The 27,841-nt window shown below is 46.3% G+C and overlaps 2 protein-coding genes across 3 annotated transcripts; one reads left to right on the plus strand and one right to left on the minus strand.

Annotated features, from left to right (window-relative positions):
- Positions 1-29: 29 nt before the first annotated feature.
- PPM1M (protein phosphatase, Mg2+/Mn2+ dependent 1M) lies at positions 30-7,828 on the plus strand. Of its 2 annotated transcripts, none has more exons than XM_075513871.1 (10): positions 30-307; positions 1,569-1,692; positions 2,376-2,630; positions 3,084-3,214; positions 3,788-3,872; positions 4,201-4,319; positions 4,800-4,863; positions 5,819-5,926; positions 6,224-6,372; positions 6,637-7,828. In XM_075513871.1, the coding sequence occupies exons 1-10, from the start codon at positions 84-86 to the stop codon at positions 6,779-6,781; spliced, it is 1,404 nt and encodes a 467-aa protein (XP_075369986.1). In that variant the 5' UTR covers positions 30-83; the 3' UTR covers positions 6,782-7,828. The 2 variants fall into 2 exon arrangements, with proteins under 2 accessions (XP_075369986.1, XP_075369987.1); XM_075513872.1 differs by having other exon boundaries at positions 45-307; positions 3,102-3,214; positions 6,637-7,682.
- An 879-nt stretch (positions 7,829-8,707) lies between these two features.
- On the minus strand, positions 8,708-27,738 carry WDR82 (WD repeat domain 82). The gene is made up of 9 exons (XM_075513874.1): positions 27,313-27,738; positions 21,986-22,083; positions 18,536-18,602; positions 18,232-18,331; positions 16,033-16,149; positions 15,065-15,220; positions 14,872-14,941; positions 12,886-13,028; positions 8,708-12,390 (listed from the first exon to the last, which is right to left on the minus strand). Exons 1-9 carry the CDS (start codon positions 27,471-27,473, stop codon positions 12,361-12,363), a joined length of 942 nt encoding a protein of 313 aa, XP_075369989.1. The 5' UTR covers positions 27,474-27,738; the 3' UTR covers positions 8,708-12,360.
- Positions 27,739-27,841: the final 103 nt, after the last annotated feature.

Below are 27,841 nucleotides of genomic sequence, written 5' to 3' on the forward strand. Positions count from 1 at the left end.
GAGGAGCCGCCGCGCCGGGGCAGCGCTGTGGCGCCGCCTGGCGGAGCTTGGCGGCGCCGCGCGTGCCCGAAGCGGGCCCCGCCATGTCCGGCGAGTGGCTGCGGCGCCTGAGGCGGGGCGGCCCCGCCGAGCGGCCCGGCGGCACCCAGGGGCCTGGGCCGGGCCCGCCGCCCGCCGCCCTCCGCTACTGCCGGCCTAAGTTCCTGCGTGGCGGCGGCGGCGGCGCCGAGGAGAACCCGCGGGGCGGGCGGGCCGTGCGGGGCACCGGGCCCGAGCGGTCCCTGCCCTGGGGCGCGGGCTACGCCGAGTGAGTGCGGGCCGGCAGCGGGGCCGCCCCGGGAAGGGGCTCGGGGAGACCCCCGGGGGGCGTGGGCGCGGGGTTAGAGGGGCTCCCGCGGTGCTTGTAGGGCTTTGGGGGGGTAGCGCAGGTTTGGGGGGACTCCGGGGTCTGCGTGGGGCTAGGGGGCTCTTGGGGGGTGTAGGGGGTGCGTGGGGGGTTTAGGGGACTCCTGGGTTGGTGCCCAGGGGGGCGGTCGCACCCCACTTCCCCCCACGCTGCTCCCCTGGGCTGCAGCCCCGGCCCGGGCACGGAGCTCCGGCCGGCCCCCGGAGAGGGCTCGCAGGCAGACATCGCCCCCCTGCCCGCCTCCGCCTGCGAGGAGGGGAGCAGCTTCCTCCTCCAGGCACAGCAGCAGCGCGAAGCTTGAGACGTGGCGGCCCCTTTTCCTCGGCCCTTCTCCCTCCCCCTCGGTGGCTGGCAGCAGCGTGGGACTCACTGCCCACCTCCCTGCCTGCATTTAGCTGCCTGCAGCCTGCCAGCCGCAGAGCAGGTCACCATTGCTTGTGACAAGTGGCAGGGGCACGCCTGAGAGCACCATCAGGAGCCCAGCCTCTAATGCAACGATGTTTACACTGTAATTTTCTCGCTGGGATGTCACCCATCCCCTGCTCCGTGCCCTGGTTGCAGGGAGCTGGTCAGGCAGGGCTCTTCCATGGGGCTGCTGTGTTGGGTGGCGGCGGGCAGAAAACCTTCCCTTGCAGGGGGAAGGGACGGGGGAGCAGGGAGGATGTTAGGGGCGGGGGGTGGTTTTTGGGACTAGCGGCACTGGGCCTCCATCCCCTTGCTCCTAGCAAAGCGCCTTAAAAACAAAGGTGGGGGAGACGAGAATTTCAGAAACCTCTGAGCTGTGCAAGGAGAGCAAACTCCCATCGGGGAACAAACATGAGCAAGGCTGGAAGGAAAAACAGTGATGGTGGTTTTGCAATTCACTGTGTCACCAAGGAAATAGCAGTGTGGGCTGCTGACAAAGGCTGCCTGAGGCCAGGGTGCTCCAAAGCCACTTGTCCCTGTGTCCCTGACCAAGCTTTTTCCTGCTGCACATAAAGGACTTGTTTAGGTCCCCAGCAAAGAGATCCTTGAGTTTGAAAAGGGAGCAGGGAGCATGGGGCTGGAAGGATGGGGCAAGGTGCAGCTGTTCGCCGTGGCTGCTGAGCACCCAGCACAGCTGGTGGGAGCAGGCAAGGTGCAGTGCGTCCGCGTGCCTCACCTGGAACGTTTGCACCCCCAGGGTTATCAATGCTGAGAAGTCAGAATTCAACGAGGACCAGGCTGCCTGCTGTCAGATCTCCATCCGGAGGAGAGAGCCGGGCCTGGAGGAGGATGAGGAATGGCTGATCCTGTGCTCCCCACAGGTATAGCCCATGGGCAGGCTGTGCTCACCCCGCTGCCAGCCCTGGTCCGCACCCAAGGGCCCAGGTACAGGAAACATGGGGTTGCCCCGTCGGTCCTATATGCCCTCATGCTGCAGCCCTTCCTTGGATGCATTTAGGGGACCCATGTACCCTTTGTCTGGCCAGGAGATGCCCAACTCTGGCATTTCTACTTCTGTGGCCCATGCCTTGCAGCATCTGAGGTCGTCCAAGCCCTTTACTCGGTGCCCTCACCTTTCCTCTGCTGTCCTTGCTCTGCTTTCAAGGGCCGGTGTGTGTTGTCATCACTGGGGGACAGCAGCATGCACCAGGCACACGGGATGCTCTCACCTGGGAGCGGCTCTGCCTCGCCTCTTGTAAAATGGAGTAGCCCTGTCTCCCCTTAAACCCAGAGGAATAGCGCGTAAGGGTGGGTGGCTGTGAATCCAGCCGCTCAGAGCTTAGATGACGGCTCTGGCAGAGCAGCACATGGGCGTCACATGAGTTTGAGCTGCACAGGGGATTAACTGGCAGCAGGGAAGGGTAGCTGGGGTGGAAGAGCCAGGCAAAACATGGACAGCAACGTCCTGGCTGTGAGCCTGCCGTCTGTATGACCTCTCTCCAGCCCCTGTCTTCTCCGTCTCTGAAGCTCCCTTTTGTTGTCTTGTCCTTTTTCCCCACTGCAGTTTCTGACTGGTTACTACTGGGCACTGTTTGACGGCCACGGTGGCCCAGAAGCTGCCATCATCGCCTCCAACTATTTGCACTACTGCATCAAGCAGAAGCTGGAGGAGGTTGTGGGAGGCATCATAGAGGCCCGTCCCCCCATGCATCTGAGCGGACGCTGTGTTTGCGGCAGCGACCCCCAGTTCGTGGAGGAGAAGCACATCCACGCCGAAGACCTGGTGGTGGGAGCCCTGGAGAATGCCTTCCAGGAATGTGTGAGTACCCCGTGCAGGGCACCGGTCCTGCTGCCCCAAGCAGTCAGTCTGTCCCTCCGAGCTTCCCAGGGTGGGCAAGGTCTGCAGTTCTACAGCTCATCGAGCAGGCAGGAACATTCGGCCATACCTTTAGGCGTGCTGAGATCACGCTGGGTCAGGTCCCCAAGATCTGCCTTAGTTCTGTTGCACGTTGGCAGTGCTGACCCAGAGCAAAGCTACACTGTGCCCAGGGGATATGTTTCTTTAGGGCTAGACGGTGGCTATTGTCAGACTCATACAGCGCATACAGGTTTGAGATCTTCCCATCACGCTCTTAAAACGGTCCTTAGTCCAGTAGCAACAGCTTTGTTGGCTTTCCCATGGCCCATCTGCAATCAGTTTTGGCTCTGGATTTCTGCTGGGAGACACGAGGCAGCTGCAGAAAGCGGCAGCCCAGCTCATGTCACTCTCCAGGCTTGTTTAAATCAACAGGATGAAGTCATCGGCCAGGAGATGGAAGCTACGAACCAGACAGGAGGCTGCACTGCTCTGGCCGCCCTTTATTTCCAGGGAAAGCTATATGTGGCTAACGCTGGGGACAGCAGGTGAGCCACAATAAAAGGGCGAAGTTGCTGGGGGATGAGAGCTGGGAGATAAGCAAGGTTTCCAGCATCTTATTTAACCCTATGGAAGGTAAATGTGCAGCCCAGCCGTTTCCTTCCTGCCTGCCACAGGACCTGTTGGATGGACGGATGCTCTCATGCCCCCTGGAAGGGTTTGGGGATTTCAAGGGACTAACACTGCCCAGCCACAGGGCAGCGTTGGGATGGTAGTGCAGCAGTAAGCTCAGCATGGAAGGTGTTTAAAAGTGGAAGGTGATTTCAAAGCATCCTAAAGAGCTTCCTCATCTGGCCTTGGCCCACCGTTTCTCTAGCAGTGAGCTCTACCATCATCAAACCAGGCAGGCTCAGTTCTCTGCTGCAGCAATGCAATTGCAATGGAGTTATTTAAAATACACCAGCATTTTTAAACATTCCTGGGTGCAGAGCTATTCTCTGGCATTCCTCTGCTGCTGGTTACCTCCAGTCCCACACCTGGCTGACCCTGGGGCTAGCCTCAGTAAGAGGAGGGCTGCAGTGACGGACACAGCTCAGCTCTTTGCCTCTTCCCCCTCATAGGGCAATTCTTGTTCTGAAGGACAACGTTGTGCCCATGAGCTGTGAGTTCACACCCGAGACAGAGAGGCAGCGAATCCAGCAGTTGGTGAGTGACTCCTTCCGTGCATCAGACAATCCAGCTGCGAGCATCCCACTGGGCCAGAGAGAGCTTGTGGCAAGAGGACCACCAGCTTTCCTCGAAGGCCACTGTGTGGCCAGAATGTCATCTGGCACTAGCCAAGGAGGGCTGGGGGCAAGATTCAACCAACAGCCTTTAGTATGGGAAATGCTCACATCCCCCTTGGGATGTGCTTTCCCAGTTCTGTTCTCCATTCTGCTGCTGGGAGTGCCAGTCCCGAGGCAGAAGCATTTTTGGTGCCCATCTCTGCTGAAGCAGAGTCTGTCCATCCTCATGCCTTCCTTCCCTCCTGCAGGCTTTTCTTTTCCCCAAGCTCCTGGACGGCGAGTTCACACGCTTTGAGTTTCCACGGAGGTTGAAGGGAGATGATGTGGGCCAGAAAGTCCTGTACCGGGATTACTTCATGGAGGGCTGGTGAGTCCTTTCTGCCTGAGGATAAGGCTGTGGCACAGGGCAGCTTTACCTGCTCATAGCAATGGGGAGGTGAAAGGAGAAGGGACATGCCCCACTGGCAAGAGCAGCGGGCTTGACGGTGCAAAGCTGTGACAGATCAAGTGAAGGATTCTGTGAGCAGCCTCCCCCCCCGACTGAAGGACTGGGGCGCTGGCAGGGTGGTTAGGGAGCAGTTGAGATGGTGGGCTCCTGTGAGGTGGGGCTGGTGCAGAGAGCCCCAGCATGGTGCAGGTACAAGCTAGGGAAGAAGAGGGGAGGGACAGATCCCTGGGCATCTGGCAAGGGGTTCTTCACTGCATCTGCTTCAGCAAGTCACTTTGCCCCTGCCTCAGTCAGCTGTGTGGGGACACCGCAAGGGTTAAATCACAGTCAAAATGCTCGGGCTGGGTTGTACCTTCAAGTCAGACAAATCCCAAATCAATGCTGAATCCTCTGTTCTAGGGGATACAAGACGGTGGAGAAAGCTGACCTCAAGTATCCTCTTGTCCATGGTCATGGGAAGCAGGTAGCTTAATGCTTTACACACTGGGAAGGCAGAGGCAAGTCTGCTGGGGGTCCTCAGCGTCCTCGTCGCTCACGGTCACGCTCCGGGGCGCTACGACGGACTGGAGCTGCAGAGCACCCAGTGCTCTGGGGCTGTCCAGCACGGCGCAGTCCCACAGCCCCGATACAGCAGCTCCCTTCACTAGCACCAAGCTGCCTGGCTGGTGTAAACCAGAGCCCTCCAGAGCAGAGAGGTTGCACCCTCCTCCAGAGCACCTGCTAGCAGAGCAGACAGCAGCCCTGAGCCAGCCTGCCCTTTCCTCATCTCCCCTTGCACACAAGAACTCACTTCAGATGAGAACTCATTTCATCAGATCCCACTTTGGACTGTCTCCTCCAGCTCTAACTAGCGCCTTTCTCACAAACCCTCTTCCTCAAGGAGAGGCTGAGAAAAGGAGCCGGGAGAGGGAAGGAGGCATCAGGGAGAAGCGATGACAAGGGAGAAGCACACATCCAGTCTGCCTGCTGGGGTCAAGCAGCCCAGCGCTACATGCCCACCCACATGCCACCCCCTTTGCAAGGAGTCAGTGCAGAGCTTCCTTTGCCAGAAGGACCCTTTTTCCCTGCCTCCCCCCCTCCCCCCCCCCCAACCCAACTCAGTTTTCTTCCTCGCCACCCAGATGCCACCATGGGCTTCCTGAGGTCTGTAGCATTACCTAGAGTACATACTACTAACTCCAGAACACAGCACGGGCCACCACGAGCCATCCATGTGCAGGCTGTCTGTCTCCACGCTCATATCAGGCCATCACTTCTGATCATTCCTCCATCTCTGAAATCTCCAGGGGCACCTCTGGGTGATGCTTGGAGAAGGGTCCTAAAGGCAACACATAGATCAGTCAGAACGAGCCACACGTTAGCCTTTAAAGGTGCCACTTTCTTAGGTTTTAAAATTATTTTGCTTTGTTTGGGGCCAGGCTCGCTTGCTGGGGACTCTGGCTGTCTCTCGAGGTCTGGGGGATCATCAACTCAAAGTCATCGACACCAACATCGAAGTCAAACCTTTCCTCTCCTGTATTCCCAAGGTCAGTTGTGGCACGTGGGAATTGCAGGATGGAATTAAACAGGCTGCTCCTCCTCTATAGCACCCATCTTTTACAGACCTGGCAGGTCTTAGCCTTGTCCTTTTTCCATCCCCCATCTCTCTGCATGCTGCCCAGAGGATCCTCAAGACAGAGGAATCTAGAAGCATAGCAGCAAGGGGATGCAAAAGATTCAAAGTACCCTGGTCCCACTTTAAGTCATCTCAGGGGAAGTCTCATCTCCCTGACCTCTCCGGTACATTGCAGGAATCGTCACTGATTTACTCCTGTGCTTCCCAGGTGAACGTATTTGACTTTGCTCTGCATGACATTAAGGAAGACGATGTCCTCATCATGGCAACCGATGGCCTTTGGGATGTTCTGTGCAACAAAGAGGTGGCCCATATGGTCAGGAGTTTCCTTGCAGAAAACAGGACAGATCCTCACAGGTAATACCAGCCTTGCCGTCGTTTTCCCTTCCAGAGAACCTGGTCAGACCAAAAGCAGGCTGAGATCACTCTGCTCCTAGGTCAGCTCTGGCATGGCCAAGCTCTCTTTTCTGTGGCTCTGGAAACTGCCTCTGAATCTTTCCCCATCCTAAAGAAACAATTATAAAGCTGGTGTCTATTTCAACAACACAAAGCCACATCTTAATGTTGTTCTTAAGGGATAGTGCCACATTAAACCAAACCTTGTGTTTTTTCCACCCACAGATTCTCAGAACTGGCCAAGTACTTGGTATGCAGAGCAAGGGGAAAGAAGAGAGGCCACCAGTGGATGCTGGATGACAGCCACGAGGCATCCTACGATGACATCTCTGTATTTGTCATCCCAGTACACAACAGGGATGAGGACTGACAGCATGACACGCAGGATCTCCGTGTCTCCCTACTGTGGTGCTATTCAGCATCAACCCAAGACCGAGGGATTTCTGCTGTGCACGTACACTCTCTTCCAGCAAAACCATCTGCAGTGGAACCTGAAAATGCACAGCTAGCACTTATGCAGAAGATCAACAAGAACATTAGCTCCTTAAGAATATGGAAGAGAGGAACAGCGGGCAACAAATCATTCCCCTTACTCCTTTCTCTTTGTTGGGCCAAGGGGAAATTGCAAAGGGGGCCAAGCAAGCTGAAGGGTACTATTTCCAGACTCAAATGCACATTTCTAGTGACCCCTCTCCCTTTTTAATATTGAAGAACGAGGATCAGTTGAGATCCAACCGGTCTCAAGAGCTGGATTTTAATCAGACTTTAAGTCGTGTAAAACTGGATGCATAAGCTAAAGTGTCCCTCGTATCCATTTGCTGTAATGTGAGATGTACTGAAAACCCAGGAGTTGCTGCTAAGACAGCATTAGGCATGGCCGTGCCTGCCTGATGCAAATGCTGAAGCAGTAGCCCAGACCTCTTGAGAAGGTTGCCGTTTGTAGGCAGCACCACCTCAAAACAGACGATGTTAGCAGATGAAGCTACACATTGGTGTACAGGAGCCTCCTGTGTGAAGATACATGCCTTACTGTTATTTAAGAGCATTTAAGTATATTAGCATGTAATGCAATGTACAGATTTCTAACAAATCTTAGCCCACAACACTCGGTAACACTTTTTCTATTCATTCAGGTCATTTCTGACAGCAAGGGTGGTTTTGTAGCAGTAGCGCTGATGAGAACCGAAGTGTTTAAGTACATCAGCTGATTTAGTAGAAAAGCTCCAAGTAAAATAAAACCGGTTTGTTCAAATCTGTCTGCACCGCTGAATCAGAACCACTTATGCTCATTACAACAGGAACAGCAGCGCAGAAGACATGCCAAACCGAGTTGTGCCTTAAACTCTGAGGATCTGCTTCTCAACCAGTTCATTAGCCAGGCAAATTCAGGTCTGGACAAGTTTCCCATCCCCCCTGAGTCCCCACTTTTGTTTTCATGATTCATTACACAAGTTGCAGGATTCCCTAGTGAAGCAGACAAACCCAACGTGTAAGTTCAACAAGGATGAACATCCAAATAAAAATACTTTTTTTTTCCCCACGCATCTTACTGCAGTTTTATTCCTGCCAGAGGTTTTACACAGACCCGAGATGGAGAAAAACAGCCTTAGAAAATTGCAGAGGAGTTTTTGCTTTGGTGTTGTCTTTGCTGAAATACGGTTTGTCCCTAGAAGTATTCCCTTAGCAGTGCTACCCCTAGGGCTAGGTGTCAAAAGATGATTCCCTGCAGTGGGAGGCCTGGACCCAGGAATGAGGCAGCCTTCTCAGCTATCTGCTCATGGTTTAAGCAAGGGATAGGAAAAAAACCATTCCTCTCTCCTTCGGTTTTCCCCCATCCTCTTGAGTTTAATCTGAAAATGATGCACATGGGCTTTTACCCATGTTAACCTGATGCTAGCTGCCGTTCCCCCTACAGCAGCTGTAATGCTATACATACATTGACTGTAACAATCCAAGTCTCCTGTTACTCCAAAGCAACAAGCTATTTCCCCGCCTTCCTGCTGAGAAAGGGCTCAGCTCTTCCATCCAGACCACAGGCTTCTGTGAACATCCCTCTACCTAGGGCACCATACCTGAAGCAAGTAGCTGTCGCAAGTCCGCTTCCCTATCCTGATACGTTCCTAGGCAAGAAGCGTCTCTTAAAATGGGCAATTTACATAGGGATAGCTTCAGAGCATCAGTTTCCACCGTAGAGCTTCTGACTTTCCAGAACAAAGGGGCTTTTAAAAAAATGGATGATTCTCCCCTTCCCTTCCAAGAAAACAGCAAGTTGTATCACACTGGACAAACGCAGAATTTACAGGACTCGATCTCTCTACAAAATATTTATTGTTAACAGCCACAACATTGAATTCTCCACATACGTAGTATTTTGTGACAAAGCATAATTTGATTTTATGTATTTACACTCATCTGGCAGATGCCACCTAGGAGTCAAACTCCCCATACCAGCTCACGACCAAAGAGACCAGTTTCTAAAAGGCTCGCCAGGATCCTAGCCCCTGACCTCAAACCAAGGTGAAGTCTCTTAAAGTGCAAATACAGTCAAGAGGCATTGGAAAAGATACACTGCTGCTTCCAAATTTGTTCACTCAATTGTTCCTGTGTCTCCCAGAGCAGGGGTTGGGACATTAACCAAGGACCTGGGAGCCTCAAAAAAAAAAAAACAAACAAACCAAAACTCTCTCAAAGACCAACTTGGAGAAGAGAATTACACCCGAAATCTCCTACAGCCCCAGCAGATGTGCTCAGCCACCACCACTGCTTATTCAGAAGTGGGCTGTTGAGTCTCACTTCCCCTGTGTTTTGAAGAAATGTCTTTACTTCATCCCAAAGAACATGGGGGGGGATTAATCATTTAAATGTCAAATTTGGAGGGGGAATGCTGTTTCCTGCTTGGCTTTACATAAGGTGGGACACTCCATTAGAGCTGGGAGAGCTGTTTTAATGAGGTCCGTTTCTCATTAGCTGGCTGCCCTGAAGAGCACAGGAATTGCAATCCCGATACTTTTAGAGAAGCACATAGAAGCTGGAAGCTAAAAGCTTTATTCACCTTTCCCGTCTAACCTTCTAGAAACACGAGATACTCAAGTTCCTTGACAATACTTGGCACATTGCCCTCTTTTAAAGGCAGATGGAAAACACTCAGTGCTACATCAACCAAGAAAGATGTCTTTGCCTGTGTGGGTGGCAATCAGCCCTGGGAAGGCATTCAGCTTTAATTTTGAACTGAGCATTAGTGCTGTGTTGTGCACAAACCTGTAAATTTATCTTCCCTCCAGAAAGCCACCGATGTTCTTAGTGTATGTGTCCTTCTAGATCAGTCCTTTGGTCCTCTTTTTCTTAAAGATTTCATGCTGCAACGCACAATGTTTCACAACACTGCAAGCGGAAGAGAGCTGAACAACAGTTTTTAGACAAGCACTCAAACCACGTTAGCCAAGAGCATTTTTAGAATAAAAGACTTCCAAATGCTTCCCTGTGAAAAGTAACAAGAAAAATGGCTGGGGGCTATCTGTTTACTTCTTCAGGCAACAGAGTTGGTAAAACCCTGAAAGACAATTTGCTACTGAACGCTAAAGTTTAACTGTTAAAATGCACTACAAACCCCAAATACCTGTATGTTAAAAACCTCTGCAAAATACAGCTGCTTACAGAAACACCAACAATGGTAAAATAGCACCAAGCAGCCTGAAATGCAACAATACTGAGTTGAAGAGGTGGCTGTGGAAACCTAGTCAACTGTGAAGACTGAGATAACCGTCTCCCTTTGCGCTGGGCCTTTATAGGGGACAGTGGGACAGCACACGCTGGGAAGAGGGATGCTGGTGTAGTAGTATGAATCTCTGATCTGCATCTCCAACAGCAGGTCTGTTTGGCAAGATCGAAAGCATCAGTCCACTGTTCCCCTCCGTCCTCCAGTCTGGTGGACAGCAAACTCACATCACAGACCGTGCTGTTAGAAATGGCTCTAAACTCGTGCAGTAGCATCAGCCGAGGCAAGCCACGGAGCCTAAGGAGAAGCTTCAACCGCAGCATCAATTCAAACGCCAAGTTTACCAGACTGCCTCGTGGGGGCAGTCCTCCTGCCGACTGTCACAGGCAAATGCTGCAGCTCAGCATGCGCTGCTACTTTAAAGGCACCAGCAGTGGAGAAATGCTCATTCCCCATGCCCAGCTCTTAGCACAGCACATTTCCGCTGGCAAGGGCTGTAAAAAGAGAAAAAGGCGAGGTAAAGCAAAACGGAAGAAGCTGTTCTACAAGCCGATTTACTTTTCCAGGGAAACATGCTCTGAATTATATACAGGGCCCCACAGTTGAGACTAACTTTGCTGTAAGAGGGGAACATCTAGACAACTGACCTAAGGTAAAATGCTCGAGCACTGTTTTCCAGTATGGACTGGCACTTGAGCGCAGAGAGAACATGCCCATTACTGTGCTTGTCACCTTACCAGCATTTTACATTTAGGAGAGGGGGAGCGCAGGTGACTGGGCGAGGGAAAGAATGGACTTCCCATGCTGTGACCCAGCACATAAAGCCAAGTGCGTTTGGAAAGGCAAGAATACAATGAACACATTTACACCGAGCCTGTCCCGGCCTGCTGGTGGATGCCTTTGATCAATGCAGTGTTTCAGGAAAAAGAAACTGGAAGCAGGCTTGAAGACCAGCTTGCCAGCCTTTCTGTGCCATTCGTCCACAAGCCCCTCTGGAGCAGGAGAGCACATCCCTCCCATCTCTTGCAGGGGTGTTCCTTGGAGCAGGGCCACAGCAAAACAGAGTCAGCAGAGTCACATGTAAGATTTTAAAAATTCAATTCTGCAGACACCATGTGACAAAGGAAGCATCGCTCTTTTGGGGCTATCGCTGAAAACCTGCAGGGCCTGTAACAAAATGCATGATGAACTAACTGCATGTCAGTTTTATCAACAAAGGGATACAGGTCTAAGCCCGGTGTGGGGAGAATTTAATGGAGCTTATTTACAAACCAGGAGGGGAAAACTGCATCGGTGAAGGTAAACAGCCTAGACACCCCACAATACTGGCCCACATCATATTCTTTAATATCTAAAAGTAAAAAAATATGGCCCATTCCCACTGCCCTCCCCCCACGATATTTACAAGTAAGATCAGCCAAGATGATACATAAGGAAGATAACACAGGCAGACTGTGCTTTCAGTCTCAGTTTGGTTTCTCCATCTTCCTGCTGACAGACTCCTTTATTGCTTGGGATGCTGACTGGACTTCATCAGTACTGTCTGCGCCCTCTGGGATGCTGGCACAGCAAACAGCAGGGAGGCTTCAGCAAGCTCTGGCAGTGGACAAAACCTGTATGGTTTGTTGCACACTAAATCGCCAAAAAAAGGATGACAGGATATATAATGCATATTTACAGTCACCCACTCTTTCGGCACGTGTTCCACTGCCAGAGAATCCAGCATCTGCTGTTTAAGTTGAAAACTGTCAGTGTTCACATTTGGCACAGAAGTAACTTTGCATCTGTGGACTGCAGTGAAACCAGAGATCCCAGATGTGAAAAACATGCACTTATGGGAAGGAACTGAACGTTCCACCTTGGAACATCAATAGCCTTGTGCACTTACAGAAGGAAAACACACAATTACAGCTTAAAAAATGCCACAAATGTTTTGTAAATAAAACAGACTTCATTGCTCTTAGAAATAATACTGTCAGTTCCAACTTCAGCTGAAGCCTGCTGGGCACAGACTAGAAGGTGAGAACATGTAGCATGCTGCTTCTGAACATGCTAGGAGGCCAAGTGGAAAAGTCCTCACAAAGGAATGCAGCAAATAAAGGTAAGACATAAGGAAACATACGCAGGAACAGGAACACAGTCTAGGAGACCTAGGCAATTCCAATACTATGGTTGTAATGATGTGCTGCTGTTCGCAGCATGGAAGTCATCTGACAGCAGCTGCAGCATAGGAATTAGTCGTCAATAGTTGGCAACCAGAAGGCCTACAAAGAGGAAAGAAAGAACATCTTTTACAGAGCAGAACACAAATCTCTCCTACAGCACACTGTAGGAGCTGATCACTGCTACCTTCTGTAAGCACACGGGCAGACTACCAAAGAGGCAGCAACACCCTCCCAGCAGTGTAAGGTTACAATCCTTGCTTACGCTGGTTTGGTTTGCATTGCACATTCTCCAGAGCAAGGCAGTCTTACACAAACTGAAAATACCAGCTGCGCACAGTGACCTAAAGAACTCTTACTTCTGCGTGAGCACTCACTGCTCTGCTTTCATGTGTGTGTACAAAAGCTGGCTTGCCAGGTGTGCTGCCCCACATATCTACCTGCCAGGTAAGGCACAATCAAGGTGGGACAGACAGGGACCTGGCTCTCACCAAAGCCCAAGGAAATAGCCATCAGTGGCACTGAGCCATCTCAGATTCATTTCTAAAAGGGTCAGCACTTCATTGAGCTAGGAGGAACTTAAAACACTTTCCTTACCATATTGGAACATGCGCTAGCAAAAGTCATGAATTTTGGATTGAACTGCAGACAGGTTATAGGACCTGTGTGTTTCCCATCCAGTACAGCCACCTTCATCCCGCTTTCCCCATTCCAAACATGAATCTTCCCATCCTCTGAACCTGCAGGCAGGAATGGAAAACAAGATATGCAAGATACATTGGAGAGGCCAGCAGAGAAAGTGAAGTACACAATGTTTTCCGTCAGAGAACTGTAGGAACAAGCATGCCTCGTCTTCATAGCTTAACCTTTAAAATTCTCAAAGTATCACTAGGGCATTTACAAAACATCACTAAAATTTGCACACCTGTATCCAAACAGCAGGTTTGTATCTTTGCACTGCAGAGACTCAACTATGCAACAGTGCAACGCTATTCTGGCAAAGAGGTTAACAACTACAGTCACCCAGTAGAAAAGGAGGGCTGACACCATCCAGCTAAGGAGGAAAGACCCTTTCCAACTTGCACCCATGTGCAAGAGGCCAAAAGCTGGGTATAAGAGTCACTGTTCACACAAGTTCTCAGTTCAGGCACAGAAAGAGATAAATATTTCACTTGGTAGCCACAGAATCAAATCAAAGGCTTTACCATTGAAGGTAACCAGACTGCAATGCACTATGCCAAATACCAGAAGCTTCACTGGAGATGTCAACTCTCCACATTGCTACAACAGGACAGGTTTTTCACTCTAACATGGCATTTCGCAAACTCTGAGGCTGGGCACTTAACACTATTATAATTCAATTCTGCTTTAGTCTCATTTTAGACAGGATTCCTAATAAAAATGCAAGGAATTTTCTTCTGCTTCTGTGTGTATAGCCTTTCAGGGAGGAAAAATTAAGAAGCACCAGCTACAACTTAACCATATGTAAAAACTGAACAGAAATAAGTGTTTTGGAACTTCTTCCACTATAGTTTTCATTTGGAAGGGCACAGCAGGAAGGTAAATATGTGCAATACAAGTGCTCTCTAGAGACAGACTAAACAAAGACACACCCCCCCCCTCCGCCTTCTCTGCAATCAGGAAGTTCTCAGCCAGAACAAAAGAAAGAAGTTTTGCCAAGACCATCACTCATCCAGGAAAAATTAGGATCAGGATACCAATTACCACAAAGTTAAACATATTTGATGTACCAGACATATAAATAAGAACAAAAAGAAAGTGCTAGGAGAGGGCAGCACCACACCAATATGTCTGACTTTGGGTCCTGTTGGGCAGCAGAGTGTAGCAGAGTGACTGAAGCACTTACCTCGGGGTGCCCAACCTGCAGCACCAGGCTTTACAAGAGCTGCAACTGCTTTTTGCCACCCACTTCACTCAGGAGTCCCTCCTGCAGGGGGTGAGGAAGGGGGCCTGGGCTAGAGGAATCATGCTGGGAGCCATCAGGCTGATGCCTACTGCTTCTATCAAGGGTTAAGCAGAGCTTGTTCCACAGACATTGGAATTTACAAGAGCCACATGAACAAAATGCAGCTGCCCAGCACATTGCCAGTGCAGGAATGTCCCTGGGAGGTGTACAAACGCACCAGGCTATGAGACCAATTGCCCAAGCACAGACAGGTGCCTTGTTCATCAAGGTAATGGAGGGCAGGCCACAACATACAGCCCCGAAACACTTTTAGAGGCAGCACATGAGTGCATCCTAGCCACAGGGTGAGGATCATTGACATAAATTATGTGACAGATCTCCACGCATTACAAAAGTTTGCTGGTTTCTTATCTTTTTTTGGGCATAGTTTTCATATCTAAAGGAAAAAACAAAAGTCTTCTTGCAGGCTTGTTTACATTTCAGTCTAGAAAATGCTGAGCAACCCAACAAAACAGAAAACTGTCAATGCAAAGAAAGCTTACAGCTGCACTGTATTATTTAAATGCATTCTGCTTCCCAACACAGACACAACTTTAGTCCTACATAACACACCTAATTTGAGAGCACCAAAATTCTTTCAAGAAGAATTATCTTACCTATCATGATGAACTGAGAGTCTGGTGTGAATGATGCCTCCAGCGTGACAGCCTTACTATTGTTATAACCCTATGGCAGAAAACAGGAGAATATGTAGTAGAGAGTGTGTCCACGGTAATCTCGCAACCAAAGGGCATCTGCTCCCAAACCTAACACCAAGTTTCAAGCATCTAACACAGGCAACGTGCTCACCCCAAACGTATGCAGGACAGCTCCTTTAAAGGCATCAATCAGTCGAATGAACCCTCCATTAGTCGATATGAGGATGAGCTTGCCATCATTACTGAACTTCAGGCCTGTCCACTCACATGTTCGATCATACTGCATTTTAAACGTAGCAAATGGCCCCTTCAAAGAGAAAACAGGAAATACGATGTAGACTCTGTATGCATTGCTGCTAACAAAAGTCTGCTTTTAACCTTAGCTCAGGAAAAAGTTTAGCATTTTTCAAAAGGAAACCTTTAGTCCTAAGATACCAAAGAAAAGTGTCATGGCAAAAACATGTCACTGCATGTGTAAGTTTCAAGGAAGTATGAATCCATAGTTTCCATAGCAAAAAAGAGCCACAGTAGGGTGTTTCAATACCCAATAGTCCCATACACTACCACATTCAACAGCAGAAATTAATTTAAGGTAGGATGAAGTTTTCAAACAAGGCTACTAATTAAAGTTAGAGAAAGAGCTTGAGTCAGTGTTATTGTCATTTGACTTTTTGAAAACCATGGAACTAACTATGCTCAGTGCTTAGCCAGTTCAGCTGCCCACCCAATTACAGTTTCCTTTGAAATTTCCATCCTTTCTGACAATCCTGGCTCCATCTTTGCCAGTGTTCTTCCAGAATAAGCAGCAAGGAAAAAAAAAAAAACCCACCAAACAAAACACCAAAACCTAACAACAAGAAAAAGCCTAAAGAGGAGTTTGGAACAGGTTAAAGAGTTAGCGGAACTAGTTTAACATTGGTTCAAGAGTAAACTTCAGGATTAGGTGACCGCACGTACCCCTCTCTGTCTGAGAGATCTTAACTTACCAAAAACTCTCTAGGTGCCAAGTAGGCACCCCCAGACAGTAAGCTGGAGTAAACAAATCCAGCCTCTGAGCACTAAGTTTAGACTACTTCTTGCAAGATAAAAAGTGTAAGAAGTGAAGTTAGGGTACCTCACCTTGTCAAAAGAACGGAGATCGTAAAGCTTCACCATTTCAGAATTTACTCCAGCAGCAAAAATCAACCCTTCTGGGTCAAAAGAACACACAGGCTTCCCCTGGAGATGCATTAAACCCTAGAAAATGGAAGAAGTCCAAATTATTTCACAAAGCTGATGCTTACATTTCTACCACCACCCTTTGAGCCCACTGTGAGCAGGACAGTAGCCTATGGGTGGAACAACTGAATTTCAATTGTAAATACTGAAGTTTTACAAAGGTTCAGAACTCAGCTTCTCAAAAGCAACTCCAACTACTTCAGGTCATCATATGGAGCTTCTAGTTTGCTGCAATGACAAAGTTTACATCAGAACAAATCAAGACCTCATTTGAGATGTCATCCACTCAAGAAGTACCCAGATATGGGTACATGATGTGGCTGTATTAATAACCATACCAGACAGTACCACAAAACACTGCTGCTGGGATTGATAGCAATGCTCTACCAGATATGGTTGTGAAGGAGGGGAAAAAAATGTCTTTTGAAAGCAAGGAGAAACAGCTCCAGTGAACACCACTGCTGAACTTTCCATGCCTGTTTAATGAAAACTCATACCTTCTGGAAGCCAACAGACCTTACATATTAAAATTGACAGATTACTATCAGTGCTTATTTTTAATGTTAACTTTTCCCTACACTCATATAGTAGAAAAGACTTGAGAAAATTTGGTAAAAGCCAACAAGATATATAATTTTCTGTATCCTGACTGGCAGGTCTGTGCACGTTAGACAAATGTCTTTATGTAACTGTATGCACATAAATAAGAACACATCTTTGATTAAATCAACAATACATTTAAGAAGTTTCTGCATTTCTGAAATACCATTCTTCTCTAGAGAAGTCTAGAGACTTCACTACTCCTCTCTTCTTTCCAATTTAGGTCAGTTTTCCCTGTGATCTCTGAAGGCTAGACAGTAAGCTAGCCAATACTCAGGGCCCTCGCAAGTGGGACATCTCTGGTTTCCCCATAATATTTCTAGGTACTACGGCTGCCATCTCATGGGCAAATTGAAAATTACAAGTAACGCTTAACCTGTTTTCCAAACTTTGCTGGATGCAGCTTCCAGTCACAAATTTTACCATTCTTCCAACTTCAGGCATTAGCATAAATCACAGAACTGCTACTGAATTTACAACCCTATCTCACCTGTAGCAATTCTGAGATTGACATTCATCCCAAGGGAAACTTACTCCCAGAGAAAGGCATTAAAGGCATACTCCCAGAGAAAGGCAAAATTAAGTTTCCTTGTCAGAAAAAGCTTGGTTTTAAGACAGATAAAACAATTTTGTAAGAAATATAACCTTTTCTTCCTTTTGCATTTACAGTTACATCATCTGGAATAAGTAAATAGCCCCCTCTCATAAGCAAAATGGTCCCAGTGAGATGGGAAAATGTGAGAGCACAAGACTACATGTCCAGATATAGGGACAAAACAGCTCATCACCAGTAAAAGGTGGAGATTCTACCCCTAGTCTTTCATTCCTGCCCCTGCTGCCAGCTCTGGTACTTTTCTCAGCTCACACAAGCCTGCTTCCACTAAAAAAAAAAAAAAAAAAAAAAAAAAGAGTACAGTAATGTATTCCAGCAAAGCAAATAAATAAAAACAAATAGGGTTTTGCCTTGCTAGAGAGTTAAATCTGCTCACAAACAGGTCTGATGAACAACAAAGGTGATGCAAGGAGGGAGTAGACCATATGGCTGCTGTGTTACTTTAGATCATCAATTTCTTCATCAAATTTAATTGCATCAAGGCATCAATTTTAAACACACACTATAAACACTCAGATAAAATGCATTCTCAACCCAGGAGAGATGCCGGCTAAGAGAGAACACTCTCTGCATGGGGTAGCAGCCTGATGAACAAGCTGACAACACCCAGCTCTTCTCTTGTTTCATCAGCTGTGGGTGTTATTTCTTGCTCTTCCCAGTGCTTCGCCAGCAGAGGCATAGGTGAAAGTGAGTGGTATTACACAATGCGACATACATATTTCGCAGAGATTTGTGATCAAGGCTCCTTCAGCATTCCAAGAAGGTGTCAACACTAAATCAGCAGCATACATTTCTGGCAGTATTTTTGTTTTATAACAAGCACACATCCATTTTTCATCTTCTAACTGAAAATGCAACACACTATGCGCATGAATTTGATATCCTACCTGGCAATTTGGAGAGCGGAGATCCCAAAGTCGAATAGTTTTATCAAGGGATCCAGAAATAAAAGTATCATCCACTGGAGACATTGAAAGAGCAACCACTCTGCAACACAGAAGACCACACACATCAGAGACACACAAAAGAAGTGAACGGAGCAACACCTTCCCCAACAGTTGCGTACAAGCTCGTAACTGCCATGAACAGTTCTACAAAGTGAAAACCAGAGTGATTCAAGTGTAACATAACTCAAGCTCATTACAATCATTATTTCAATTTCTCCTGTACTGTCTCCAAGCCACATCTTACCTTTTTGTATGACCCGGGAAATACCGAATGTATTTGTTGTCATGCAGGGAGAGGTATCGGATTGTATCTGAAAACATAAACAAACCATATGCTCTATTATACCATGAACCAAACGTTATCTAAAAGCGGTCACACAGTAAACTTGCTCCCTGCAGCAACAGCAATCTTGCCGCAGTGAATAACTCTGGTCATTTGATTTCAAGTCAAACTTTGAAACAGAATCAAGTTAGAAACAGACATAAACCAACCTGGTTTCCAAGGCAGACCTGGAAATCAGGCACCAGGAAAAGATACTTCCCACAGTCTGAAGTCATATTGCATCTTAAAGGCAAACTGTCACGTGATTTACGCCAAGTTAATTTCAAAGTTGCTAAAATTTAAGTACCAGTAGGTTTTATTCTATCATTCTCACAAAATTGAGAGTATCAAATTTACAAAGTTGATACTACCACTTTTTTTTTGCTATACAGCAGGAATCTTGCTGTCTTACCTACATACACATCCAGCAAATAAATCTCCAACTAAACAGTAAGCATAGGAAATGTGTGAATTCTAGCATTTAGCCAAAGAGAAGATAAAAACATGAACTTCAAAGCCAGGACAAGACCATTAAAAAGTAGCAAATCTCTCTTCTTTTTTTTAATCTGACAATCAACAGCTTCACACATTCTCTGCACTTAGAGCAGCTAAGCTTTAAGAAGAGGACAGAGGAGTAATCTAAAGCTTAGTGCACTTAAAGCAATCTTCAACATATATTGAGCAGCACCACAGAGCAGCACCACAACATTTTTCAAGTGGTGATTTTATTCTGAGTGTAGATGAACATACTAAGAGTAGCCCAGAAATTTTGAAGATGCTGTTGAGACTTTCTCCCAAGATTAAAATAAATCCTTGTAAGAGGAAACAATTATTAAAGCACAGGAGCCACTTTTTAATCTTTATGTGCAGATCCATCTGAGCGATGAAATGTGAAGAGCACAAGTTAAACCTCTGGTATCTGAAAGCAGCATCAGCAAAATCCCTTCTCACACTAGTTAAAGGATACTAGTTTAAGCTGTTGCTGGATGGAAGAGATTTGCATTATGCACCTGCACAATACAACGCCAAGAGACTCCATACTGCTGTAACAACAAGTCCTGCTGAGGCTCCAAAGATAAACTGAAGGAAAGGACATTTTTACTTTTGACTCAGAAGAACAAGAGCCAGGAGGATGCAATATGCACAGAGCATTTTAACACTCATAAAGGCTACTGTGTTCAGAGATTTTTGAAAGGCTCATTCAGCAAAATTTAGTTTCTGTGGAAAAAATGATCAAGTTACCATTTTTGCCTGAGGTTTCACATCAAGCTGAGATCAGAGTTCTAGACCACCCTCCAGTATTTGACAAGAAAACTAAAGCTGACTGATCAAGTTGGAAACATGATGCTGGTGACACACCATTCCGAAAGGCTCTAAGTGACCTGAGGTGACTCTCCAAAGTCCCCAACACCAGTGTCACATCCCATCACAGCTAGAACCAATACACTTCAAGCATGCTGTTAAGATACATCTCTAGTTTTTCCTGCAAGAACTGTTGTTACCTGATTTCCAAAGTATCCATGCAGAATTTCATCTTCTTTTGCTAAAGAGGAAGCACTGAGGAACTGTGATCCTTTGTGATCCTTTTTGTTGGCAGCGCTCTGTCCCAGGCAAGGCAGTGGCCTGTACAGTTATCTCCTGTACCGGGTGGTATCATAGACCCTCAAACTGTACAAACTACTACCTCAGCCTGGAATCAGGCAAGAGGAAGTAGGCTCAAAGGTCTTGAGGAAATCTTCAGAAGTAAGTGGATCGGTAGCAACTCCAACACAAAAAATGCTTGGGAGCAAGCGCTAGCCCTCCTGTAACGTGTTCCTGGGTTAATTTTCCCTCCCAGTAACTATGTTATCAGGTTAAATACAATGCACCTTGCCCAAGACCGCATGCATTAGGGACTACAAAGTATTTGGACCCCTACGGAACACACTGCTGGTTTTATTCGGCTTACAGTTCGTAACAGCAACAAATACTTTCACATTCTATCTTCTTCTTTTCTTCTAATTATTTATCATAATGCTACCCTGCAGGATGAAGTTTTTGTTTATAAGCACTGGTAAGCCTTTGAGGAACCAAAACTCACAACTCAAAATGGCATTAAAAATGGTTCATTAAATTGTTAATTGTAAATTAAATAACAGCCAAGTCAAAAATGTGACATAACAAAGTAAAAACTTATTAAAAAAAATAAGTAGGCTGTGAAACAGACTAAAAAGGCAAATGCTTCCCGTCACACTTCTAATCCTTTTACACCATTAAATCCAATTCAGTTGGAAACTTCCTTTTTCCTCTAGTTTCAGGCCCAGCTTGTTCTAGTTTAACCTGACTTCCTAACTCTTAACTTCCATCTGCTCCAAATTCATACTCTTCTAAATTCCTTAAGTAACCTACCACACAACACAAGGCGCCAGTATCTCTACTGTCAAGCTCCATCTCTGCAAAGGAAAAACCAAAACGAAACCACTGTTCCAGAAATTATGATGACTTTACAAATACAACATTAAAACCCATTTATAAAGTGCTGTGCTAAGAGACTTGTTCGCTGAAACACTCTCAGACACTGACTACAACAAACAAAATTGAGACAAAATTTGAAATTAACACTAGCTGTTTCCAACCTTAGGAAGTATTGCCTGATAGAATAATTAATGTACCTATCTCTGCCAGGTCTTAAATTTGAATTTTAAATTAAACTCAAATACATTAATTGAGAGCCTGTCATGAAGCTCTAGAAGCCCTTTGATGTGACCGATTTACAGAGTGTAGCTATCACAGACCCCGACTGTGGAGAAATGGCATGAAAATGGTTTTTTTGTCTACTTCATGGAAAAACACAGATTAACAGAAGCAAAGCTAGCCTCAGAAGAGCTCTGTGACCTCCTCCAGGCTTGGCTGGTGATCTGCTGAGTTACCTGAACTTCCTGCCTTCCCTGCTGCGTACAGAGAATGGAAAAACATTCCCTTCCTTTGCAGTTGACTTGTGTGTGTATCAGACAGAGCTACGGCATTTAGCCCACCTTCTGGCCACATGCTCCTTCTACCTCATTTCACACGTAAGAAATTAAGACACAGAAGCTGACGGCACGGGTATCAAACAGCAAAGTGAACAGCAGAATCAAGAACCGAACTTTTATCGCACTAACAATGTTTAATCCCTTAGTTATTGCAGCAGTGAACAAAACTCACGTCAGCATGCTCGAGGGGATATCACCGAGTTGTGCATTAGAGTTGAACATTAATTCCTCTGTCTCTGACAGCATGTTTATCACTGAAAAGTTGCTATAATTTTTTCCCAGCTCTTTAGAGCTATTTATCCAGGCATATAGTTTTAAGTGTAAGGATATTAAATATGCTAAGCTCCAGTGGATCACTTACCATCTATTTTGTTGGAGCTGTACACGACAGTGTTGGCAGCGTGTGTGTACCTGATGAGGTCCACTCCATACTTCTTACTGTACAGCGTTCTCTTTGGTCTGTCAGAAGGAAGCAGAAGTAATTGCATTCACTGCAACAAAAAGCTCAAACTGAAACTCACCACATTAACAAGGCCTGTTTTCACTGAGGTATTACAAGATTGTTTCAAGTACTCAGACGTTTTTATACAAAGAAAAAAAAGCATTTGTATTTGATTTTCAAATGAGCACCTTGGTGCTTTCTCCAAGACCATCCCTAGGCTTGAGGAGTTCCCTGTAACACCTTTTGTCTCCTCCAAAAATTCTTCTTCTCCGTGATGTCTACTGTAAAAAGACTACAAGGAGCTAGCATAATGAGCCCTTAATGTCAAGCAGCACTGCTTTATCGTTCCCTTGCCTATCCAAACCTCTAATTCATCTGCTGCTTATTTAGCTTGAGAATAATTTGTCTTTTTGTTCTGTATTACTTCAAAACCTAGAACAGGGCATCTCATTCAGAATAGGGTTTCTCAGTATTAACACAAACATGTATATATACCAGTAGTCTAAAAAAGCAATGGTAACACAGGGACTCTCAACCTACTGGAGAATTATACTCATATCCAATCTTAATTAAAGCATGAAACTCAAATGTAACATTTTGCAACAGAATTAAAGACATTCTAGTGAGAGTGAAGACAACATACAGAACTGGATTTTTAGGGGTCTGGTAAGCAAGTGATGTACTGCAGCACTAGAAATTTAAACTGCAAAGTAAATGTAGGAGTAGCTGGTTAATAAATGTATCTTGCAGCAGCAGCGCCTGTTTAAACAGTGCAAGGTGTCCACCACCCTCCTTCCCCTTTCTTCCTCAACTGAGGTAGCACAGTGGTTTCAAAGCTGGGCAGTCAACCAAGAGGGGTACCAATCAACATCAGAAATAATACAATCTCTTCCGGGAGTTATTTTTAATCCAGAAATTCATAACTCCTGTTATTACACAGGCCCACAAAATATTTTACCAACACAAACCAAGGACAAGAGCATGGGAATGGAAACAAACAGCAGGAGCAGTTTAAACCAATATCACTGCCAAAAGAAAAGTTTATCAGACTACACCCTCAGACAAGGTATTTCTAAAATGCTCAACTTTTTCCTTATTTTCCTTAGCCTCAAATTGACACACCCAAACGAAAGCATGAGTTGGAGACTTTTCATATCGGAACAAAAATAGACATTCATTCTTAAAGATTAATTCTCAAACAGCAGAAGCCATAGGACTTTGACTTCAAACGAATTTGCTGGGGACAAGCTTCCATTAACTGAAAGCCAATACAGCGAGTGTAATTAAAACCCATACACCACGTGTACCACTTAGACCAAATCTCAACATATTCTTCCTCAGTTGCTCCAGTAGACTTTTAGATCAATTTTTCAGATGCAAACATGCTACAAATTGAAAACAGTACATATAAACATGTGCTTTAAAATATCAAAAGCAAATTTAGACACCAAAATTCGGTAACATTATGTCTGATATATTCCCCCATACTGCTCTCTGTAGTTACCTCAGCTATGCTGTTGACCAAATTGGAAGGAAAAAAAACCCAACCAACCAACCAACCAAAAAAAACCAACCCCGACAAAAAACACAAAACATACTATGACTCTCATGGCTAGTCTGGCTCTTCCTTATCTATGAGAAGTTCAAATCTTAGAAGTTCTATTCAGAATAAAAGAATATACACCAAAGAATATACCCAGAGACAATAAAGATCGACAGATGGACAAAAGCACATTTACCAAAAAAAAAGGAAAGAAAGTACTTCTGTGTTTTAAGAAAGGTGAAGTTTTCATGTAAGCTGATACAAGCAGAAGCATGTCACTTCACACAAGACTGACCGCCTGTTCCCAATCGACTACTTAAAAACACAACCAAGAAAACTAAGTTTTACATATTTTTTAAACAAATCACAATCACTAAACATAATTCCAAGCTTAAGGTTAATCTATCCAGCTCACTTGCGAATCAAGCAAAGAAAAATGCTTTACGAGATCACAGTCAAATCTGCTATAAAGATGAAAAAAACCACAGGCGAGGTTTGTAATAATATCTGTGCCTTGGTTGGAACCACTACTACTGCAGGTAAAACCATCACCCAAAACCAGGCTCACTGATATGTCTAGTAAACACCACAGCTAAGCAGGAGTCCAGATCCATCACCTTTTTATTTGTATAAATAATACACAATTGATATATACTAAAATACAAGCTAAACCTTTGCTAGACCACCATTATGTCATACCGGAGTTACAAATTTGCAGGCACGAGCCTCCTGTTCCCAGCCTCAAGGACTGCTGCACATCCCAACACACAACGCCGTTATAAAAGTTTTCAGAGTTCATTCTTAAGCCCTAACAGACACAGGTAAGCCTCTTGGTTATGCTTTTGAGCCAGCCTATTGTGGAGATATTTGGTGATGCAGAATTAGTTTAAAAAAAAAAAAAAAACCAACAACAACAATTTACTTGTTTACACAATTTGCAATAGAATTGGAATCTCAGGTCCAAAATTATTGGATGCTCATGAAGAAGCAGGAAAAATTTTTCAAGCTTGTTGCCTAAGCTCAGAATATACATGATAAGAGAATCTGTGTTTCAAGGAGATAATCTTGCCCTGTCAGCCCTTGGCTACACATCACTGCTTAAACTGTCCTGATACTTTCAGAAACTGCCGTTCACTGAAATGGGGCTTGGTCATACTGGTAGACTCTTGTAGCTGTATGGCTCACTTTGTTACGGCAAAACAAAGCAAACTAGGTGAGGGTGTACCCAAAGTATAACCAAACACAGTTGCATTTTAATTCTACCAGAAGAACTGCTCATTAACAGGGGAAAAAAAAACCCAAAGTTTGCCACTTTTACATGGGGAAAAGTTTTAACATTCAGGCCGTTTGATGAAGTAGGGTATCTTATACTGAAACCCAGCAAGCAGAACACTTCCTCCTGGCCATTACATTCGTTAGCAATGACATATACAAGAAGGTGAGAGTTCCAGGCCCTTGAAATGGTGGTTAAAGAAAGAAAATAAACTATAGGCCTGAAACTGCCAAATTCCACCATGTCACAGCAACGGTCAGTCACAGATTTGATTTATCATCTCCATGTGAATCTCTAGTGACAAAGTAATTCACTACTAAAACTTTCCAGGCAAGAGAAAAAGTGTGTCCTGCATCCCTAGGTACCTCTAAAAATCACAGTTACAATTTTAAATCAATTGATAGTACAAGAGAAACTTTCAAATTAATTTTATAGCCACTAGATAAATGCATCCTGAAACAGGGGTTACCTTGATGAAACTACTCTCATTGCCCTGTAGCACTGCAGCAGACGACCATCGATCTTCTACATTTAACTTAATTAAAGCAAACCCTCTGACTGTAAAGCATACATCAGGACTAGATGGAGATAGGGATGAAAGGACTAAATGCCTCCCAACCCATCAAACTATTCTCTACAAGTTTCAAAGGGGAAGAGCAATCAATACCATCTGCATTAACATCGCTCAGCTCTTCTACTATGGTATATAATTAGGATCTAGAATACAATCCATGGCAGACACCATACGTATAAAGTTACCTATTCTTACACAAATAAAAATTAAATAATTTCAAGTAAGAGTTTACTCTATCAGATGGGGAACACCAACAATGTTAACGTGTAAAGCAAGCAAACTAAACAGAAGTGTAAAATAACATATAGAAAGTGGTCTGCAATATTAAGAAAGTATGCAGGATGCAATCTTTCAAACACAGCAAGTATGATGTCTTGGTCTGCTTGAAAAAGCAGGAGGATTAGGAATACCTGGTTTACTAGAAAATATACACAACACTGACACATCTACCTCCTGGTACTCCCAAGCCATTTCGTTTTCATTCCTGCATTACCCTGTCCTTTTAGTCTCTCTCCTACAATACACATGCTCATCTTTCTTTCACTTTCTATATGTACGTTGATGGTCTCTAGTCTTGAATTTACAAAAAAAAAAATCACCTCAGAATTGCATCTCTACACCAAGAAGCACATGAAAATTAAAATTTAAAAGAATTTAAAGCGGCCAAATGCATACTTCTACCAACTGAGAAAGATTTTAATGGAATGATGACATCATTTGGCTCAATTTGTTCCAACTCTCATAGAATACAAGTGCCTTTTGTGTACGTTCCAAGACATCAACTGCAAGTGTTACTGGTGGTCTTATTTGCACGGTTTTATCCTCTGAACAAGAGCACCATATCTCAAGTGCCATGCAAATTTCTGGATGAGCATTGTGTGATCAATGAAAGAAGAAAGATAAACTGGACAACTCTGTTCAGTGAGAAACACACACACCTTAATTCATTAATCTTAAGTAACAGAAATCAATAAGCACCTTGATTGATTAAATATAAATTAAGACAACGTTTGAAGACACACGTAAATCACACATGTGTTTTAATTGTGCTTTACAGATAAAAATGCAACTAGAGAAAAGGATTTAAAGCACAGAGGACCACCTTTTTCTGCAACGCTCCCAGACACCACTTAGGAACTGGTTCTCAAGGAAAACACCATGAAGTTTTTAGAAGTTCCAGTAAACACACACCACACCATCTTCACCTTTTGGCTTAAAACATTTATCCAAGAAGTTACACTCAAATTAGCTTGTTTAAAATGGCACATCTGTACACTGCTCACAGCAATTGCTTCTATTTTAATTAGCGAGACTTAAGCCCAGAGAAGCCTGAGAAGTCAGTTTGCATATCTGTAACAATCCCGAGGCCTGGAAATGTGACCAGACTCAACCCCTTAAGCTTAACAACTATTTAGTTCTCACAGCAGTGAACTCTCTCACACTTGGGAAATCACCATGGCTGGCTCCAGCCTCATCACTGGCTCCAGCCTACCAGAGATAACAAGCAGAGACACCCGTAGCGGAGACAAAACCATGCTGCTCCCACCTCTGCGCCCCACTTTAGCCTTTACAATCCCCCCCCGGGTCAGACATCGTTGCAGTTCCACTTACAAGCCTACACTAAAAAACAAGAAAACCTAAAGCTTACCAGCCAGACCTGCCCCCTCCTCAGCGCAGTCGCACCGGTGCGGAGCCGGGCACAGCTTCTCCCCGAACGCCGCAGCGGGCAGCGGCCAAACCGGCGCCCCTCACAGCCCCACCCTGCCCCAGAAACTCTCCCCCAGCCCTCCCGAGGCAGGCACCCCGCTCCCCCGGCCCGGCGGAGGGGCGGGCCAGGCCGGCTCCCCGCCACTCACTTGCCCTCCTGGCAGTCGTAGAGAACGATGGAGTCGTCGTCGCTGCTGGAGATGACGGTCTCGCCGTTGGGGCTAAAGTCGAAGCAGTTGATCTTGTCCGAGTTCTCGCGGAAGACCTTGGCCACGCGGAAGCTCCGCAGCACGTTGTCCGTCAGCTTCATCCCGCCGCCGGGCCGGGCCGGGCCGCGCCGAGGGCGGCGGCGGCGCTGAGGGGAGCCGGGCGGGGCTCCGGGCGGCGGCGGGAGCGGACGTGCAGGGCCTCGCGGAACGGCGGGGATGAGCAGAGGGCGGGGAGGGGCGGCGGGCCGGGGCGGGCGGCGCCCTCCGGCTCGGCTCGGCCCGCTCAGGCCGCGGAGAGGCGGCTCCTCCTCATTGTGTCCGCCATCTTGCTGCTCCGGGAACGGCAGGGGGCGGCGCGCGGGGCACCCTGGGAAGGTGGGGGGGGGCGCGCGCTCGGCCGCTGCGGGGCGTTGGGGGAGCTCGGCGGGGGGGCGGGGCGCGCGCACGGCCTGCTGGGATTGGGGAGGGC

This window comes from Mycteria americana, chromosome 11, assembly GCF_035582795.1.
Source record: "Mycteria americana isolate JAX WOST 10 ecotype Jacksonville Zoo and Gardens chromosome 11, USCA_MyAme_1.0, whole genome shotgun sequence".
Taxonomy (NCBI): Eukaryota; Metazoa; Chordata; class Aves; order Ciconiiformes; family Ciconiidae; genus Mycteria; species Mycteria americana.

What these genes read in the sequence shown, in the direction of transcription:
- PPM1M (XM_075513871.1), top strand. Translation starts at nt 84, where the DNA reads ATGTCCGGCGAGTGGCTGCGGCGCCTGAGGCGGGGCGGCCCCGCCGAG. An exon ending in AGAATGCCTTCCAGGAATGT is followed by an intron (nt 2,631 to 3,083) that starts GTGAGTACCCCG and finishes GTCACTCTCCAG; the next exon opens with GCTTGTTTAAATCAACAGGA. An exon ending in GATTACTTCATGGAGGGCTG is followed by an intron (nt 4,320 to 4,799) that starts GTGAGTCCTTTC and finishes CCTCTGTTCTAG; the next exon opens with GGGATACAAGACGGTGGAGA.
- WDR82 (XM_075513874.1), bottom strand. Translation starts at nt 27,473, where the DNA reads ATGAAGCTGACGGACAACGTGCTGCGGAGCTTCCGCGTGGCCAAGGTC. An exon ending in ATCTCCGTTCTTTTGACAAG is followed by an intron (nt 15,221 to 16,032) that starts GTGAGGTACCCT and finishes TTCTCTTTGAAG; the next exon opens with GGGCCATTTGCTACGTTTAA. An exon ending in CTCTCAGTTCATCATGATAG is followed by an intron (nt 13,029 to 14,871) that starts GTAAGATAATTC and finishes TCCTGCCTGCAG; the next exon opens with GTTCAGAGGATGGGAAGATT.